The sequence below is a fragment of the Pseudonaja textilis genome, chromosome 3 (assembly GCF_049901715.1).
Source record: "Pseudonaja textilis isolate UNSWEBS1 chromosome 3, rPseTex1.2, whole genome shotgun sequence".
Classification (NCBI taxonomy): Eukaryota; Metazoa; Chordata; class Lepidosauria; order Squamata; family Elapidae; genus Pseudonaja; species Pseudonaja textilis.
The window spans coordinates 44,502,253-44,521,952 of NC_141992.1; the positions used below are offsets into that span (position 1 = coordinate 44,502,253).

General features: G+C 37.7%; 1 protein-coding gene across 1 annotated transcript; it reads left to right on the forward strand.

Moving 5' to 3' along the window:
- Positions 1 to 16: 16 nt before the first annotated feature.
- Positions 17 to 19,439, forward strand: NUAK2 (NUAK family kinase 2). Its single transcript, XM_026715605.2, has 7 exons — positions 17 to 353; positions 8,666 to 8,786; positions 10,335 to 10,486; positions 12,398 to 12,463; positions 13,658 to 13,777; positions 14,171 to 14,303; positions 16,208 to 19,439. Exons 1-7 carry the CDS (start codon positions 147 to 149, stop codon positions 17,344 to 17,346), a joined length of 1,938 nt encoding a protein of 645 aa, XP_026571390.1. The 5' UTR covers positions 17 to 146; the 3' UTR covers positions 17,347 to 19,439.
- Positions 19,440 to 19,700: the final 261 nt, after the last annotated feature.

A 19,700-nucleotide genomic window follows, 5' to 3' on the forward strand; every position in this document is an offset into this window, starting at 1 on the left:
GTAGCCAATAGCTGCCGGAGGGAGGGTCCGAAGCGGGCAGGTTTGTAGCATTTATTGGCACTGTGTTGGCCGGCCGGCTCTAGGATTCTAGTCGGCCGGCGGTCGTTGAAGTGGCGCGTCGGTTCCGCGGAGTGGCGGGGGCGGCAATGGAACGTGTCCCGCCCTCCGAGGCTCCGGCGGTCTCCCTGTTCAAAGATGGGCTATTCCAGTTCCCAAAGGCGCCGGTGAAAAAGCAAGCGGTAAAGCGGCACTATCACAAGCATAACCTGCGGCACCGCTACGAGTTCCTGGAGACGTTGGGCAAAGGCACCTACGGCAAAGTGAAGAAGGCGAGGGAGCGATCCGGCAAGCTGGTAAGGAGAAGCGCCCGGGGGGTTTCCTTCCAACTTGCTCTCTTCGGCTGGGTTATTGGTCCGGCTTCCCCGTCCGGGGGCGCGGGGAGGGGGGCGTCGTGGTGGCAGGGGATGGTGGGTGGTGAAGTCCCAGCCTAGCTTTATTCTGTGCGCCAGGTCAGAGAAGGCGACCGGCTTTATTGGACTACACAGTCTATTGATTGGGGTGCCTGCCTGACGGGGAGGCAGCTGGCAATTGAAACTCCGAAGCGACCTGTGCCTGCATGCATGAGGATTTAGCCTTTTGTTCCAAGAACCTGACTGCACGGTTGGCTGCTGCTCGACTCGTTTGCAGCGCTGAGAAACTTAGCACGACTTGATGCGGGTTTATTGAAAAGCAAACAATATAGCAACCAGAAAAATAGGCTATCGCGCGTGTTTCCATTTTAATTTCCCCCCGTTCTGAGCCCAGTCAAAATCCTTTCCTCTTACGGTTTTGGTGGGGTGGGGTGGGGTGGATAACCTGAAGGAAATCCGTCGATCCAAGTGGTCTTTTGAATTTTCCCGCTATTAGTTTCCCTGCGTGTGTACTTGTAAGTGAAGGAAAGCCCTCTCTGTCTTTTTACCTTTAGCTTGCAGGCTTTTTCTTTTCTTTTTGATCCTCCAGCTTGTTTAGCCCGTGAAACGGCAATCTCCCCACCACCACCACCACCAACACACACACACACACACACACACACACACACACACTTTTCCCTTAGCATTATAGAGAATGCTGTGATTTCGCAGCCGTGGCTGATGATCCCTTGCAGCTGATGTAATGAGGGTTGTTCATCTCTCTTCCTTCCTTCCGTTCTTCTTTTTTTCCCCCTTCCCCGGTAAATAGCGCAGGGCTGACTGGCTGCTGGAGCTCAACTGGCAAAGCTATTGACTGCGGAGGGCTTTTGGCTGGAGAGGGGAGGTGTTTTGCAGTGAAAGTAATTAGGAACCTACACCCTGCAGGGTTTGCTGATTGGGGGGGGGGGAGAGATTAGCAGTCTTGCAAGAAAAAAAAATCGCAAAGCCGTTGAGAGAAGTGGGATTGCATAATGGTTCATTATTTTAATTATATTTCACACTAATTGTTATACTATTTGCAGAAGAAGAAAAAAAGCTAAATTTAGGATACATTTAAAACACTAGGAGTCAACACTGATTTAAAGATGTACACACACACATTAGCTTTTGTTAAGTTGGATCGCAATGGGCTTTACAGCATTTGTTATGTAAGTAGCCCAGCTTGTTTGGCTAAGGAGTTGGATTCTAAATTAATGCAGTAGTGCAAAAAATAGTGCAAAAATGGCATAGTGTGTCAAATCAAAATATACTTTAACAATGAGAATTAACATGCAGCGAGACAGGCCCATGCAAATGAGAGGCAGTCTTGCAAGACTTCTCATGCCTCTTTTAAATCATTCTCGCTAGTGAGGAAGAGTGATAGGATTAAGGGCAATTACATCAGAGCAAGGGTGATAAGTTTAGAGAGCTCTTGCAAAGCTCCCTCCCTGGCTTTTCTTTTTCATGATAGTGGCAAGCTGTTTGTGAGCCAGTGGCCTTTGGTGGACTGAGGTTATTCTATGGGTGGCTTTGGCAGAGTTGTAGGTGCTACCCCTTTAAAAGAATTGTGTGTGTGTGGGGGGAGATGGCCATCTTATGCTTCTATGTTTATGCCTTCCCCACACTTCAACTTTTTAATATCATTGATTTTGGCATGAATTGCCTGCCTGTGTAATGTTTGCATCACTTGAAATATTGAAAGCTAGTCTTATTGGCTGGAAGTTAAGGGGTGGGGAAAGTACAGTATCCAGAAGAGCAAGATCCAAAGGTCTCTGATATCTTCCTTTTAACCTTGTTTTTCCTGTGTAAATTAGCATTGCTACAAGAATGTGCATTGGGCAGTTATGTAAGCACAGTGTAAATTTGCCCTAAAGCCTATGTCTTGGCTTTCATTCAGTAGAATACTGTAGTTTGTTGAAAGCACTCATCATGATGGTATTGTTTGTCTCTCCATAAACCCCTACATAAGATATATTGCTTAAGCAGCATTGGCAAAAGCCTAAAGTTTGGAAATAAATTATCCGTGGCAGCACCATTGGCTTGGAGCATTAGTAAGTTGGGCCGATGTGGGAAGGAAACAGCTCGAGTCATGCTGACTGAAGTCACCAGTCTTGTTTCCCTGTGGAAGAAGAGATTACATGTTTATACTAGCCTGAAAGAATAAATATTATAAGCATACCAACAAAAATAGCAAGTAGTACAACTTTACCTCTTTTTTGCACCATGCCCAGGTTAGTCAAACTTAAATCCACATACTTAATTTCATTCTAGTAAGCTACTTTTATCTCTCTTTTTTCATGTAATAAATATAATCTGAGAAATCAAACATTTTTGAAGCAGGCAATGACAAATCAATTCTGTGTCATTGCCAAGAAAACTAGATGGAGGTACTCAGTAATCCACAGAAGCTTAGCTTGACTTGACTAAGTCTTTACCTTTTTATTCCAAAGCCAGCAACTTGGGAAATATTCATATTGCAGTACTGTATAAGTCCTGCTAATCTAATCATGCATCTCCTATCTTAATTTAAATCATAGCTTTGAATATCACTGTTGCTTCTGCTTTCAGATGAACAAGGTGTATATGATAATTGATACCTCTGTTCAGAGGATACATCTTGTTATTGTATGGATCAGCTTTCCCCAACCTACGCATGGCAGCTCTGGCCAGGAGGGCCTTTGTACAGCTTCATCTGATGAGCCAGTTGTGCCCCTCCTGGATCAGGCAGCCTTTCAGTTACTCACGCCATTGTCATCTTAGGGTTCAACTGTTGCAGTGTGCTCTCCATGAAGACCACTCAGAAGCATCAACTGGTCAAGAATGCAATAACGCAAGGAGTGGGGGCCTGCCTATGCATGCTTGCATGACACACATACTTCATGAGCTGCACTGGTTGCCAATATGCTTTTGAGTGTGATTCAAGGTGCTGGTTATCACCTGTAAAGTTCTACATGGCATGGAGAGCTGAGGTTATCTGAAGGACCTCCAGTCTCCAATGGTGTCTGCCTGACTGGTAAGAGTCATTAGACTGGGCATTCTCTAGGTCTTCTTGATTAAATTGTGTCATCTTTCAGGACCCAGAAAGTAGATTCTTTGACACAGCACCTGAAATCTTGTCCCTGCAAAATCCTACCATAATGACATTCCAGAAAGCCTTGAAGAACTGTCTGTTTTCTCAGATTTTGGAGTAGGGTAGATGAAGCCCTTATTAGATGTATTTGTTCCACCATCACATTTTATCTTTTTGTATTTATTTTTTATATAGTCAGACACCCCAGAGTTGATATGGAGATGGGTAGTCCTGAAATCTAATCAGGAGGTATGGGAACTGCCATTCCCAGAATTCTCTATCTTGATTCAGTTAATTTAACCTTAGTGAATGGTCCCTTAGATCTAGTTAGACTTCAGATATATATTTAAAAAAAGTTTGCTCACCAAACCAGTGTAGGAATCAAGACTTGAAATCAACATAGAATGTGGTGTCGCTTAAACATTTAACCAACTTATATATATTTAATGTTCTACTTCTTTCCATTGCTTTTTAAAACTATTAACTATTGTAATCACCCTGAATTGCTTATGTAAAGAAATTTGAGTGCCTTGTTTTTTCTGTTAGACAGTGCATCTATGGTGAAGCCCATTGGCTTCTATTTCAGTTTGTTATTTTGTATCTATAAGCTAGGGAAAGTAGCTTTTAATCCTTGGCTCTCTGCCAAATCAAACTGTAGGTCTGGATTTCTATAGTTTTATTAACAATATAGTACTTATAATCAAGGGGTTGGAAGAAAGAGGAGGGTGATTTTCCTAAAAAAATTAATCCACTTCATTTCACCCCACCAAAACCCAGCATAGCAGCAAATACGGGGGATTTTGACAACCAGATTTAAGCCATGATTTGTTAGGAAGAAGGCAATGTATAGAATTTGGAACTCATTCTAACACATCTGGCAAACATTTATTACCTTTTGAAGATCTCTTTCTTATTAAAACCATAATTAAAGTCAGATTTGAAATGAGCACTCAGACCAAATTGTAACCCCCCCCAAAAAAAGCTGCAATCATAATTTGCGGTTGTCTAGTCTTTAACTAGAATATGGGGCTGGTTGTCTTAAAGCCATTTTCCAAAGATCTACCTGTGCATAGTTGCACCTTGCATCTAGATTCAGATGGAGTAGATGCAGTAAAAACCAGTAAAGGTATATAATATTGATTATTCTTGCATATCATCAAACATCATATAATGCTTTACGCTCAACATTGCAAGTTTTTCTAATAACATGTTTAATTTAGAGTTTAAAAGGAGCCTAAGTTGGGCAGGGAAAGGACAAAACATACAATTTGAATCTTAACAGCATATTGTAGGTAACAATGAAATTTCATGGGAAGATATAATTATTATGTAATTTGTAGCAGGACAAGTACAAAAAAGTCTGTTAAACTGTTGTCTTTTATATGTGGGATTACAGGTCTCACAACGTGCAACCAGTACAGCTTATAGCTGTGTTGGCTCAGGATGACAAAAGCTGTGTCCCAACACATGTTGAAGATATCAGAATAGGCAATAAATATGAACAACTAGCTTTGCATATTGTAGTTTTTAGGATTGCCCTGATAAGACATGGAGCATAGGTCAAGTGTACTTGTCCCTTAATTCTGGGCAGTTTTCATAGATGTGTCTCTTTTCTGAACAGACTCTGAGGGATGCATCTTGGACAATGTACTGAAAATGAAGGAATGGTGGTACTTCAGCATTAACAGCTCTGACCACATTAGGCAATCTTTCTAAACTTCTAGGGCGATTCTGCCTAGCTTTGAAGGAACATTTCGGACCTCTTGGTCAGTTAGGAGTGTAGTTGGGGCTTAGATTTAAGAAATGGATGGGACAAGGACTTTTATAGGTTAGGGAAGGCAACTACTAGTTTACCAGGAAAGGCTTTGCCCACCAGCGACGCACATTCCAGAAACTTATCCAAATGATGAGGCAGTGAAGTGGGAAGAACTGGAGATTGAAACTTGAACCTAGCACAAAGTCCATTTAATGAAAGAAGCTTATACTTATATTGTACAATATCAACCACAGAGAGGAGAGCTGCTTATATAAGATATTTTGGACCACATTCTCAGAATCTCTGACACTGGAGATACTACAATGATGCAGTTCATTGCATATGTGCTTATTGATGTTGTGAATCAAAACCTTTAAAGGATATTTATATTTCCCTTGCACTAGTTGTCCATTTGTGTCTCTCCCTGCCCCATTCCCCTGGGAAATAAACTAATTGGCTCCTGTAGTTTTTAAAACATTTTTTTAATTAAGATGTATTAATTGGGTAGAACATTTTAATCTAGAAAAGATAGGGAAAGGCTGACAAATGTGAATGAAACAAAATCTATAAGTGAGAAAGCTCTTTCTTCAGTTTCTTTTCTCTCTTTTCATTATCTTTTGTGAGTTGCCCACATTTTTTTTTCTTCCAAAGCACCCGAGTTCTTTCAAATGTTTTGCTGGCAGATTGTCCATTCATCGATTATCTATCTATCTATCTGTCTATCTATCATTTGGAACTCCCTCACAGTGTGTACAATATTACATTTTTTATGTAAGGAAGAAAATAAATTATGATATAGACCCAAACTCATGCTCTTAAATTATTATAGAATTTATATTACTTAATTCATATGTTGGGGAGCGTTCATCTCAGTTCTTGAAAGTATGGATCCTTGCATACCACTCACAGTAGGTGTGGTTCTCAGTTTGCAGAAAAAAAGTTTATTCCTTGCACAGGCAGGCCTGTTACTTTCCTTTTATCTTTTTGTTGCAAGACATGATTCATGACAGATAAATATATCTCTTGAGTTCATATAATTGGTTTATATTTTGGAGTTATATCCTTCCCTTTAAAAAACAACAGCGCATCATAAAGAAGAAGGAAATGGTGTGGATGCAATGAGGGATCAGGCAGTTCAAGGCTGTAGCCACAATCCCAGTGTGACAATGCATGTGTGCCAAGTGGCCAACTTCTTTTTTAGTTTATTATATTTATAAAAAAAACTGGAAAGTGTATAAAAGATATAAAAAAAGATATAAAACATATTGGGAAATAGCATACCAATCTTTACTGAATTTTCAAGTGAACATACTCTGTTAAAGCAATTCGAATCAGTAAAAAAGCTATAAAACAGTAAAGACATAATTTTATCTGTAACAGAAGCTGAATTTTGGACACAGCACAAATCCATATATAACATTATGACCCAACAATATTTTTCAGTTAGGATTAAATTCTTTATCAGAGTAACTTAACATGTTATTCCTAAATCAGACCAATATTCCTATTATCTAATTAGCCATTCTTCCAAAGAAGGAATCAAAGATTCCACCCCACACCCACCCCCCAAAAGTGGCTAACATTAATGTGTAAGTATTAAATGAATATCTCCTGATTGCTTAGTATTTTCTGAAAATAGCTTCACGTGAAATGAAGAATAATGTTCATATTAGTACTAGGGCAAAGTCATATACCTCTGTTTTGCTTGTAACCCATTGAAACAAAATTAAATTATATCTGCATAAACTGAATCTCAGGTGACTGATAAAACTATTTTTTTTTTTTAGCAAGAAGGGGAAATGAATTTGCTTTTTAGAATTCCAAGTTGAGATTCAACCTAGCAGGTTAACCATCTCTTCGTTCTACCACTAGTTGGGAGTCCAGATGACTTTGTTGCTGAGGTCTGGAGTGTATGCCTTAAAATACACCATCTTTGGGAAGAGTTGAATGCTCTCTGCCTCTCTCTCCCTTTATAGCAAAGAAGGAATTTGAGTTCATTGTGGCTAGATAGGAGAGCTCTAACATTTCAGGCCTCCCTTTCCTTGTTGCCAGGAGACTTAGTATTATGTGTCTTCCAGGATCTTTTTACAGGATTAATGCTGTTCCGCATTCTTGTCTGAGGGAGGATATGGAGGTTGTGCCGGATTCTGTTGAAAATTCAACCCAAGACATGCATTGTCTTCACAATCTCTTTGAAAGAGGATTAACTACATCTATTCTTTAGCTTGCTCACTTTCCCTCTCCTCTCCTTCTTTTACTTGGAAAAGAATTTTCATAATAAAGCAATCCTTAGCAGTCTTTTATAAAGTTTGCTTCTGCTATTTCAGATTTGCAGCATTTTGACTAGCTGGCTATGTTGGAGGAACTTCTATGTTCCATTTTTTTTAAAAAATGTATTTGTTCAGAAGAGAAAATAGTACCTGGAACTTTATGGCCTTATTTCAGTGCCAAACTGTTGTTGTTGTTTTTTGTTTTAAATCTGACCAAGTGACTTATTTTCAGCCATAATGGATGGCTGAGAATAACAGAATGTTTTCATTTGCAGCAAATAAAACAGTTAGAGTCATGTGCTCTGCTCACTTTCTATTCACTAGCTATGTTTTATTACAAGAACTTTACCAAAACACCAAACTCCTGCTCTGTATTAAGCCTGTGCAAAGTTGCTGCTTTGAAAAGAACCAAGCAGATATTTTGTTTAAAGAAAAACAAAAGGTGTTTAATTTAAAAATGAAAAGTCCTTTTCTTAAGAAGATCTATAGCCAAAATGTTTTAAGTGCCAGTGTGCTGACATCTTTGTGGCTAACAGATAAATTCTTGCTTTTCTTAATCCTTAAAAAAAAAACTTAAAACATAAACCCAGAAATTTTTAAGCACTGAACTAATTCAATAAAAAATGACCTAGATGACCTTCAGATTGAGGAAGGGATAAATCACATAAATATTTTTTTAAAAAAATTAAAATCATAGAATTTTCAAAATGTATGTTTCCAAATGGGGGGTGTTAGGTCTAGGGGCCAGGAGTATGAATATTAAAATACACAATTAGTTATTCTGATAATGCTACTAACATTACGTTTTTAAACTTAATGGTAGGTCTCAAAATAAAAGCAAAGTAAGAAGCAATTTTTGGGTAGTGCTGGACTAGAAACAGAGAGAGCATGACTTCTAGTCTTCCTTTGGGCATGAAAGCCTGCTGAGTAAATTTGGGCCAATCACTCTTTCTCAGCCCAATTTACCTCACAGAATTATAGGAAAAATAGGAGGGAAAAGCATTACAATATGCACTACTTGAAGCGGTACACAAGGTGGAATACAAATTAATATTTTTTTAAAAAATCAAGAAGTGCATTGATAAGTTTTACATTCAGAAAGATTGCTTCGCTGTTAATTGGAGGAAAACTGCATTTCCAGGTTGCTATCAAGTCCATCCGGAAAGATAAAATCAAGGATGAGCAGGATCTTCTCCATATCCGAAGGGAAATTGAAATCATGTCTTCTCTCAATCATCCCCACATCATCGCTGTTCATGAAGGTAAGAATTGTTTGTTTAAATTGAATTTAAATTTATCTACTTTTTTCAGGCCTATCACTCTTCAGAAAGGGAGGAAACAGAATTCTAGAAATTGTAGCTGTTTTTAGGACAGGGAACTGTTTTTATCTCTATGTTTCAAAGCTGCTTAATGCAGCATTTGTAGAAAATGAACAGGTAGCTAAATCAAGATATTTTAGTGGAATGATTTATTTATACATGTTGTACTTTGAATAGGCTCAATTGCCAAACTTTCAAGGCAGATTATAATTTATTGAAACAGAGCGTTAAAGATTGACTCATCTGATCTGTGGCTTAATAAGACTGCCATGGCCTTTTGCATTTATGAGGGTAGAAATTTCTAAAAGAGACACTTGTTCAAAGAACTTTTTTCTTTTTCCTGTTGCATATTGGCACAAGCTGGAAATGTGGCAGTATAAAGTATAAAAACATCTCAGGGCAATGCCCAGGAAGAGTTTAAACTGGTTTGGTCAGTCTTGATTAGGAGGCCAATTACATAGTATGGAGAAAAGAGATATCAAGATTTTCTCTTCAAACAGAGTTGGCCATGTTTACAGTTTTTACACATAAATAAATGCTGTTCTTCATCCTTTAAACACAAGAGAAGGAGGTTCATAAAATTCTGCTTGAAATGCAGCTGAATATATGAAACACAGCAACACTGAAAATTTCCCGTTGTACTTTTCAGTACTGTTCATATTTTCTCCTTGTTTTTTCTTCCTTTCTTTTTCTTTTTGGTGTTTGTGTGTTTGTGTACAAAACAACTTGTACATGTTCTGAACACCAGTTGATTGTTATGATTTTAAGACTGAGAATAAAGAACTTTGAGTCTGGGTAACTTCTTTGTTCTTTGTTTAGGTTCTATGTACAATATCATGAAGGCACGACTAGGTGAAAGATCTTAAAGTGTTGTATTCTTAAACAAGAAATAAAAAGTTAACACTTCAAAAATACCATTCTGATTATTGCAGGGGTACTGAGGATGTGGTCAAAAACATCATGATGTGTGGCCATGATTCTGCCATCAAAGCTTCACTCATTTTTTAACTGCATTCCATGTGTCAGACATGAAATCTGGGCGAGCCTTGGTCATACCATCTTAACTTTTTATTATTGCTAGTGTTGTAATCCAGAATCAAGAAAGACAACAAAAGAATTGGTAAAAGAAATAATCTGGTCCTGGGCTAAAGTTAAACCATTATTATATTCAGTGATGAAAAGAGCTTGTATCCATGTATTGATCCCTGCAATTCTTTGGCAGGTGGTATAGTCCACAACTAACATTTTGTTTTAGTTACAGCTCCTAATGGGAAATTCATTAAACTTAAATCTAATTTACCTGCTATAGTACATACCACAGCAGTTAAAACTGTTAAACTATTTGGCCATACATTTGCACAAATATATAAATTTGCAGGTCAGGACAGGAACTAAAGTGACAGCTTTATTATTAGAAGAATTTGGCATTAAGATATATAGAATTTTTCTTTACAGTCATTCCTAACCTTTTCTCTGTTCTTGTTTGTATAGTATTTGAAAACAGTAGCAAGATTGTCATTGTGATGGAATATGCCAGCAAAGGAGATCTGTATGATTACATTAGTGAGCGCCAGAGATTGACGGAGCAGGAAGCTCGGCACTTCTTCAGGCAAGTGGTGTCGGCAATCTATTATTGTCATAAGGTTAGTGAAAATGAAAAAAACAAAACCCAAAATATTTCAATTTATGTTTTCATATCCATGTTTTACATCTAGTTATTTAAGATGGTTGAAAGCTGAAACACAATTACCCTATTTAAATATTATCACAATGGGGATGCATGAGTTTCCTACAATCTATCAAAAGTACAATAGGTTTTTTCTTTCAGTTTTCCCTTATAGCAGTGTAATGCTATGTTAGTTTAATATGGAACACATCCATGCATACTAATTAATAACGTTGTTGGCTGGTGTCCTTAGCTTTTTATATATATAGGCAACGTAATTGAACTTTTTTCCTCATTCCTAGCTTTCATAGGAGTTTTCTCCTTCCATTGTGGAAGATGTAAACATTAGAAGGTGAACGTCTTCCTCAAAGTGTGTGGTGCGGGGGAAAGGATTGTGTATTAAGATTCCTGTTACATATAACATCTGCACAAACTAGTTGATTGTGGTGTTAGCTGAAATATCCCATCTGGCCCTAGGGATGCAACTGTGAGAAGCTGCATTAGGAAACACACATCTACTGTGAAAAACTATGCTAGCAAGTCAAAATGATTAGGCTGGGTGATTTTGGCCTGCTGGATTTTGGGTACTACTTAAAGTAGTAGACGTTCCCAATAAGGATAATTAGAGTAGTATGAATTTCAGGTTTACCGTCAGGAAAGTCTTATTGGCATGACATTATAGTGGATTAAAAACTTGATTATGTAAATCTTAGTTTTTCATTTACTTACGAAAGAGCACTGGGGAAACCTATATTGTGCTGTTGTATAAAGGAAATATAGCAAACCCTACCTCCCCACGCTTCCTATTTTGTTTGGGTGTTTAATGGAAAAGAGAACAGATAACAAACTTTTTCATCATTGAGATTGAGCTCTCTTCAAGGTAATGGAGCATGAGCAAACTTCCTTAAAAAGAGTAACCTTGCAACAATCACATTAATTTGTCCAGAGCTTTCAAATTACATGCCAAAAATAAGTCACTTGTTATATTGGAAAGCACCTGCTTCCATTCATTTGTATTCAAAGCTAATGGCACTTGAAAGTCAAGGGGAAAGCTTAATGTAACAGACTAAGGTATAATTTGGACAACCTGCTTCAAATACAACTGGTCAGTCTGGAATTCTAGACGTTTACTGGTCTTATTTTGAAAGCTTTTTTCTTGGAAGGGGGTGGGAATGGAAGTAACTCAGGAAGTAATGCTGGGGTTTAGGAATGTTAAGGGCTATAGATGAGCATGGACAGTTGGTGGGAACATACTGCATTCATTTGCAACAAATTCTATTGTCTTAGGATACAGAAACTGATAACAACTTGCTCTTTGCAAAGAAATGTACTAGTTAGGAAATCTGCATTTTGCCACATCACCCTATTAGGGGAATTCTCAGTAGCAAAAGGAAATATGTCACCAAAACATCCTGCAGGCGTTATAGGGAGTGTTTTCCTTCATTGTGATTTCATCTGTGTTACCTAGTAACAATTGTGCAAGAGATTCTACTACTACTATTCCCACACAATTGCACATTCAACATATATTTATTGCATAGAAAACCATAGATTTGAATGCAAGCATTTTTATTAAGTGGTACAAAACAGTTCTTAGCAGAGGCTTCTGGGGCTTTAGTTCTCATGTATGGGTTGCGCTGGTAAGACTGCAGGAATTCCATATTATTACTCTGCCTATACTTAGTATGCATACGACGTGTCTATGTTTCACTTACATCTGTGCCTCTATTTGGTGGCTTAGTGTTTTGCTTCATAGAAAAATAAATATTTAAGCAAAATACTAATATATGATACACAGTTAGATGGGATGAACTGAGGTAGCCTTCTTTTGTTTTGTCTTCTAACAGGAAAAAAAATAATCAGACTTCTGTTTTTTTTTCCCTAACAGAATGGAATTGTTCATAGAGATCTGAAGTTAGAAAATATTCTTTTGGATGCAAATGGAAACATTAAGGTAAGTTGGAATTGGCATGAAATTGCATTTGAGTACTTTTTTCCTATGGTACTTATTGAAGAATTTAAAATACGATGAAGGTCCATTTAAAATAGCAATTTTGAAATGTTTGGATAGTATGTGATGAATTCCCCACTTCTCAATCCTCCTCCACAAATGCAGACATTTATATTGTCAGGATGGATTTTAGTGGAGATGCTGGTATGTTAAGCCTTCCAGTGTGAAAATGTTCTAAATAATCTTAGAGATTGCACAATGTCATTGCAGACTAAGATTCACAAGCAGTCAGCTTTAAAATTGGTTACTTTTAGCAAGGTTGCTACATTCTGTGCCTTCAAGCTTCAGGCATTGATGACTCCACTTTACCTACTAACATCTAATAGATTTCAGAGTTTCAGAAGAAATATGAGTCCTGCCTTTTTTAATACCTTCAAAAACCTCAAAAGATGCTGTTATCCAAACCCTTGATTTTGATTATTTGTGCGTGGATTACTTGGCTCCTTTAAACAAGAAAAAGATTAAAAACTAGTCGCCAAGAAGTTTAGCTTATCTTCTGTTCTGCAAAACAGGCAGATTGATAATGAAGATTAAAGTACAAGGTGACTCTTGGTGAAATCGAATACCAAAAGATGTGGTTTGTTTAAGAAAAAGAAAAGAAGACATTTGTGGGGCAGCGAAAGAGACTTTGAAACATTTTTAGACAAAATATTCAGTTGTGTATCTGAGAATAATTCATTATCTTATCACAATTAACCAAGACGGCAAGTGGGACATTGGGTATAAAGGATTTGTAATTAAGCACAGATTGAGGGCACTAGATTATGTCAACATTACACACACATAACAGTAGGGTTTCCATTGTGATTCTGTGGTTGCCATCTTGATCATTTTGATCCTTCTCTAACATGTTGCTGGGCCTAGGCCCCAATTTATATTACATAAACAATAAGCTGTTGTCAAATTTGCAAACTTTGATTATATATGCTGTACTATCTGGATGATCTGACAACTCTAAATCTAGGGCCAGATTGCTTGTTTATGTGGACAATGCAGGAACTAAAAGGCTTTCTGTAAAAATACAATTCTAGCTGATTTGGGGTTGGAAAGTAAAACTTGTTCTAAAGGAAGTCTTTTCTATTTGTTTTCTGATAGTATTAAACAGCATTAATCTGAAATTATTGTTCCTCATTATAGATTGCAGATTTTGGCCTTTCCAATGTTTTCCAACAAGATAGGCTTCTTCAAACCTTCTGTGGCAGTCCCCTCTATGCATCTCCTGAGATAGTTAACGGAAGGCCTTACAAAGGACCTGAGGTAAGGAAACTGATAAAATAAAATTTCCCCAATACTGGAGAAGTATTTGGACTATTAATACTATTCAGGCTGCAAAACACATAGCAGAAATTCCTGGCTTTTCCCACTGAATACTTAATATTGTTGCAAGATTATGCACCTGGTCATGCATATGACATTTAATAAACCCATTGGGTGCTTAAGAGCAAACTGATGGCCATAAACTACTGTGCAGTTTACAGACAAGGTACACTCTGACAGAATGACATTGTTGTTTTATTGGCAATGATCGGGGCAAGATGTTCTTATTTGCACTTCCTGATGGTAATAGCAGTTAACAACATAAAGATCAAAGAAGAGTTTTATTCCTTGGGTAGACTGATTGCAAGTTAACAGTTGGTTTTATATCTGCAGGTTGATAGCTGGTCTCTTGGTGTTCTTCTCTATATTTTGATCCATGGCACAATGCCATTTGATAGCCATGATTACAAGACACTGGTAAAACAGATTACAAGAGGAGATTACAAAGAGCCCACCAAACTTTCAGGTAAGTTGAAACCGGATGAGGGGTTTTCTGCCTAGGGAATAATTCCACTCTATTTTTATTAATCACACACTACTTTGAGTACTGTTTTTATTGCAGTAATAAAAATTAGTATTTTTCCCAAGGCTTACATTTCTATTTCATGTGATTCCAGGAAGAACTGAAGACAAGATATTAAAATAGGGGCAGACCAAGCTTTATAATTCAAAAAGGCCAAGGATTAAGTGTAATAAAAGCAGGAAATAGATTGGCCGTACTGCATTTCAAACTCTATTACCAAGCCAGCTGCTTAATTTACAGATTAGTTTATGTCATTACAGATTAGTCTATGTCATTTTATGGCTGGATTGCTTCTGTGGAAGGGTAGCTGTTCAGATGCTTTGCATAAATAATAATCTAGAGGAACTACAAAAACAAAATGGAATACTCACAGACTTGACTGGATTTGAAAACTCAAAACTCAAAACATTTGTTAGGACTTATTTGCAAACTTCTGGTGAAATACAGAATGATTGAATGGGTACAGAATTTAAATAGAACTACTGACATGCTGCTAAGGAGATCACAGTGACAAATAAATACTAAATTCATCAACAATATTAGAGTTAGTGAAAATTAGCACAAGATATGATGATGATGATGTAGTACTGATTGCTGAAATGTTAATTTATTTTCTAAAAATTATTGTAAATGTAGTAATTAGATCAGTTTCATATTTGATGCCAACATTGTAAAAACCTGGAAGCCGATTTTATGTACACTGATAAAAATGTAAAAATTGAAATCATTTTCCAATCATTTATTTCTTTGTTAAACATTAGCAAACCATATAGTCGCATAAAATATATCAAATCGGCTTTATATAAGATAACAACTACCAGGATATTTTATGCTTTCCATTGGAAATCAGGTGTAATTCCTTCCATAGAACTGGCAAAGTTATGGCAAATTAAGTAGTAGGAATAGGCATTAGGCTAAAAAATAATCTCATATTTGAGAAACAGATATTTCTGAACTGTAATTCTATATATAGGCTTATATAACATTCAGAGTTTGAGTTTCTCTTAACAAAGGCTTTAATATCTAAGTTTTATTTTGATGAATAAGGGGAGAGTTTTTAAACAAAAATCTTTGAATTCTTTTTTTTTTACTTATAATTAACAATTGGGCAAACTGATTATCACTTTTTCTTAAACTACAAAAATGATTTTATGTCCTATCTCTTATCTAGAAACAAGTCATTAAAACTTCACCATTTAGTTGTGATCAGCAAAAGTTGATTGAAGGATACCAGAGATAACATACCTATTTTAACCTTGATCAAACAAATCAACTGACAACTATAAAACATGTATAGACAATGTTTTCTGCCGGAATCCTGACACCAACATTATATTCCTTCCTTTTAATAATCTTGATTTTTAGCCCCTTCAAATTATATTCTAGAACTTGATTTGTTTCCATTTGTATTGTTCCTTCTAACAAAATTCTTCGAAGCTTTAGCAAGCTTCCTTTGAAAATATATCATTTCACCATAATCACCAGCTCTGCTTTAACTCAGAGCGATTTTCGATTTGCCATTTCTTCTAGGAAAAATATTTCATAGTTAAGTTAACAGTAAAACTGTTTTAAGGAAGGCTTGGGCTGGATAGCTCTTCATATGGGAGGCTTTACTTCGAATTGTTGACTGAGAAGAAGCTAGACTTGATGTCCTAAATTACCCCTTTCTGGGAATGTGAGGTCTATAAAAATATATTCTTATATTTGCAGTTTTGGAGTTTCTGATGGATATCAGATCTAGGTCATTAGCTGAAATAGGATCTTCTTGTATTAAAATTTGAAAAGAGTTCTGTGATGTGAAGCATGTCCCTTCTCTGTACATCTCATATGATTTCTTTGATTTGTAGATGCCTGTGGCTTGATCCGGTGGATGCTAATGGTGAATCCAGAACGCCGAGCTACCATTGAGGACATAGCCAGCCATTGGTGGATCAACTGGGGTTACAAAGTGCCAGTTGGGGAACAGGAGTCTTTGCGAGAGGATGAATCTCCATTGGCTACTGTTGCAGATTGGCTTCGTCGCTCCTCCAGGCCTCTGTTTGAAAATGGGTCCAAGATGCGCTGCTTTTTTAAACAGCACATCCCTGGTGTCACGTTGGAGAAGCAGCGTTCACTCAAGAAGTCAAAAAAGGAGAATGACGTGTCTCATGCTGTGCAAGAAACAGGCCTGGCACCAGAGAACCAATCCAAATCAATCCTAAAGAGACCTAAAGGCATATTGAAAAAGAGAAACTCTTGTGAGAAGTCCCAGGGTCCTTCTTCAACTGTGGTAGCTCCTCTTGATACACAAAAAGAAGACAATACTAGACCTACAGTTGAGCTAGCTTGTGTCCTATCCTCCAGATCCTTGGCCTGCCATACAGAGGATGTAGTAGCTGTCCTTCCAGTGCCCAAGAAAGGAATTCTGAAAAAGCCACCAAAAAGAGAGTCTGGTTATTACTCATCTTCAGAGCGTAGTGAATTTGCAGATGTTTTAGACTCTGAAAACATAGACCTTAATGCCAGTGTCTTTGTGGGCACACCCTCTTCCACTCACAACTCCAGTGACAATCAGGCCAGGCGGAAAGGTATTTTGAAATATAATGGCAAGTATTCCTCCAGCAGCACTGAGTCTGATGGTGTGCCCGACAAAGTCCTCCCAACGTTCCCTGAGGTGATCTTGCCCAAGCTGCCCCTCGCCTCTCGCATTTGCCCATCCAGCGCTGTGAGTGAAGACAGCATCCTTTCCACAGAGTCCTTTGACCAGCTTGATTTGCCTGATCGAATGCCAGGAAGTGGAGGGGTCTCCATGCGTGGCTCTGTCTCTGCAGATGACCTCTTGCAGCTGGAGGAGGGAGATGTGGAAACCAAGGGTCGCCGACTCCGACGCTGGACAGTGACTCAGTGCCAAAAACCCCTTGCAGACAGTTGTTTCTCTCTGGCAGACTGTGATAATGTTACTGAAGTCTACAAACGGGCTGTGACTATTAGCATGAAACTAAGCTGATGCACTCATTGCCAACAAGGACCACTGACACACGTTTGCTAATAGTGGCAAACATGTTTTACAGCCCAGATTCTGGCATTCTCCAAACAATTTGCACTTCCCATTCAGATGGATAAAGAACTAAAGAAGCAGAGTCTTTGTCTTCACCCTGACAGGGCTGGGAGGCTATTTATTTTTACATACTCCTTGTTTCTTTGAGAATGTAAAAGGACATTTACATTCTTATCATTGCCTGTAAAATGGTACAACAGGGTATGGCTGTGTGTTTGGAGAGAGAAAAAAACATGTTGATAGAAGGGCATTGGCTGTGGGGCCTGGAGTACTGGGGGTTGGGGTCAGGGTGGAAGAGAATGAGAAAGCATCTGTTCTGTATAGAGTAATGGATTAAAAGGGATGCCCTTTTTCTTCTCCTAATACCATCAACAAAGAAATACTGAACTGGAATCATGGGTAACTCATTCCATCAGATTCTCCCGAACAGCTTTGATCTCTCCAAACAGACCCTGATTATCATCTCTAATCTTAGTGACTGGAGTGATGATTTTATTTGCACTGTGTTTCTTTAATTGCACAAAGAAGAGAATGTGTTAAAAATGCCTCTGAAGGGAAAAAGATTAAAGCAAGGTACTTAGAAAGGAACACTAAAGTTCTGGTTCATTGGAGGGTATCTGCATTATTTAGTATTATTTAGAATTCCAATTATCCCAATATACTTGGATTGAAAAGGCAGAGAAAACTGGGCTCACTAAAAAGATTCAGTTAAGCAGCAAAATGGTTGATAAAATTTAGAATATCCCCACCCCCGTGGGCTTCCTTCTGTTAGACTACAATTCCCATAATCTTCAATTGATATAGGCATGCTGTCTGAGATTAATAGAAGTGAAGGCCCAACAGATATGGAGGGAATCATGCAGGAAATACTGACTTGTTAGAAGTTAGATGCTCTGGTAAAATCTGAAAATAGTAAAGGCACAGAAAAGTTCTAAATCTTCTATTCTCATTTCTATTTTGTTTTACTTTTTAGAATACTAGAAGAACACTTGAACTTGATTTAAAAAGTGACTAAAATATGGTGCATTTTTCGCTCCTGCCAAAAAAGAATGCAAAATATAATTGCTGTAACCCAACTCTGTTGTAAAGTAAATTTTCCTGTAGCTTTCAAATAGGCACTTGTGTTTCCAGAAATGTGTCCGTTTATAACTAGCTAGGTCTGAACTAGAATATGCAGTCTAAAAGGTTGAGGTAATGAGGGCCAGATGAAAATTGTTTAATGGAGAAACAGATGTTTGTGAATAGTAAGGCATAGCAAATTTTTAAAGTGAGCATCAAGTCCTTCCAAAATACAGTATAGTTGCCTTTGGAAAAATGTTAGGCTATGACTTGAAACCCAAAAGATGTTTACTTAACATAGGAAGATACCTTTCTTTGAACTTCCTGATGTTCTCCACATGTTCCAAAGGGTCTCTTTGTAGTTCAAGTGACCCTCCTGAAAGTTACTGGAAGGAAGGAAAGGGCAGAAAGCCTCATTCTGGGGTGTCCTAAAATTAACCTGTTTTAGGAATCCAGTCATTATATTTTCTCCAGATGCCTGTGCCTTCTATATCTGGGTTACAAATAACCAATATGTTTGCTAAATGACACTGGAAAAACAGGAAAGCAAATGTCTTTAATTATTTCTGGATTTTTGTGGAAAGATAAATCTGGTTCTGTTGTCAAAGTAGTGAATCGTTGCTTTTGTGTGTGTGTGTGTTTTTTCCAAAAAATATACTGTCTTTTTGACCAATATGAACTTGACAGAATTTTTTTAAAAAATAAAGAAGGTATTCTTTAAAAAAAAGGCAATATAGTGCATTCATAATCAGAAGAAGGCAATCTGCAAAACATGTCCATATTGTAGCATCTGGATTCTAAGTACCAGATGCAGTATCTTGCCATGTATTTTCTGGGTTAACCTTCAAAAGTACTATGTTATAAAGTATTTTTTTTCCTTCCGAAGAAGATAAATTTCCAGAAAAGTGGGACCAGAATTTTTTGTCTGCGCATAAATTGATGCAATGCTTATGCAAGAAATGATAATAAATAAATAATAAGAATTGTGTGTTGATGTTGACATTCCTGTTTCTATAGTTTCCTGCCCAGGCCAGTCGTTTTGGACTCCCTGTCTCTGAAGGGGAGGGCAGGATCCAAAGAGGAGAGATAGCAAATAGAATATTATAGTACAATCCCCCCCTCCTTCTGAATACTCATGCTTTTATGACTGACTCAGCCTTCCGTCCTTCTGAGGTGGGTAAAATGAGGACCCAGATTGTTGGGGAGCAATATGCTGACTGTAAACCACAGAAAGGGCTGTAAAG

What these genes read in the sequence shown, in the direction of transcription:
- NUAK2 (XM_026715605.2), top strand. Translation starts at nt 147, where the DNA reads ATGGAACGTGTCCCGCCCTCCGAGGCTCCGGCGGTCTCCCTGTTCAAA. An exon ending in GGGAGCGATCCGGCAAGCTG is followed by an intron (nt 354 to 8,665) that starts GTAAGGAGAAGC and finishes CTGCATTTCCAG; the next exon opens with GTTGCTATCAAGTCCATCCG. An exon ending in AGAGCCCACCAAACTTTCAG is followed by an intron (nt 14,304 to 16,207) that starts GTAAGTTGAAAC and finishes TTTGATTTGTAG; the next exon opens with ATGCCTGTGGCTTGATCCGG.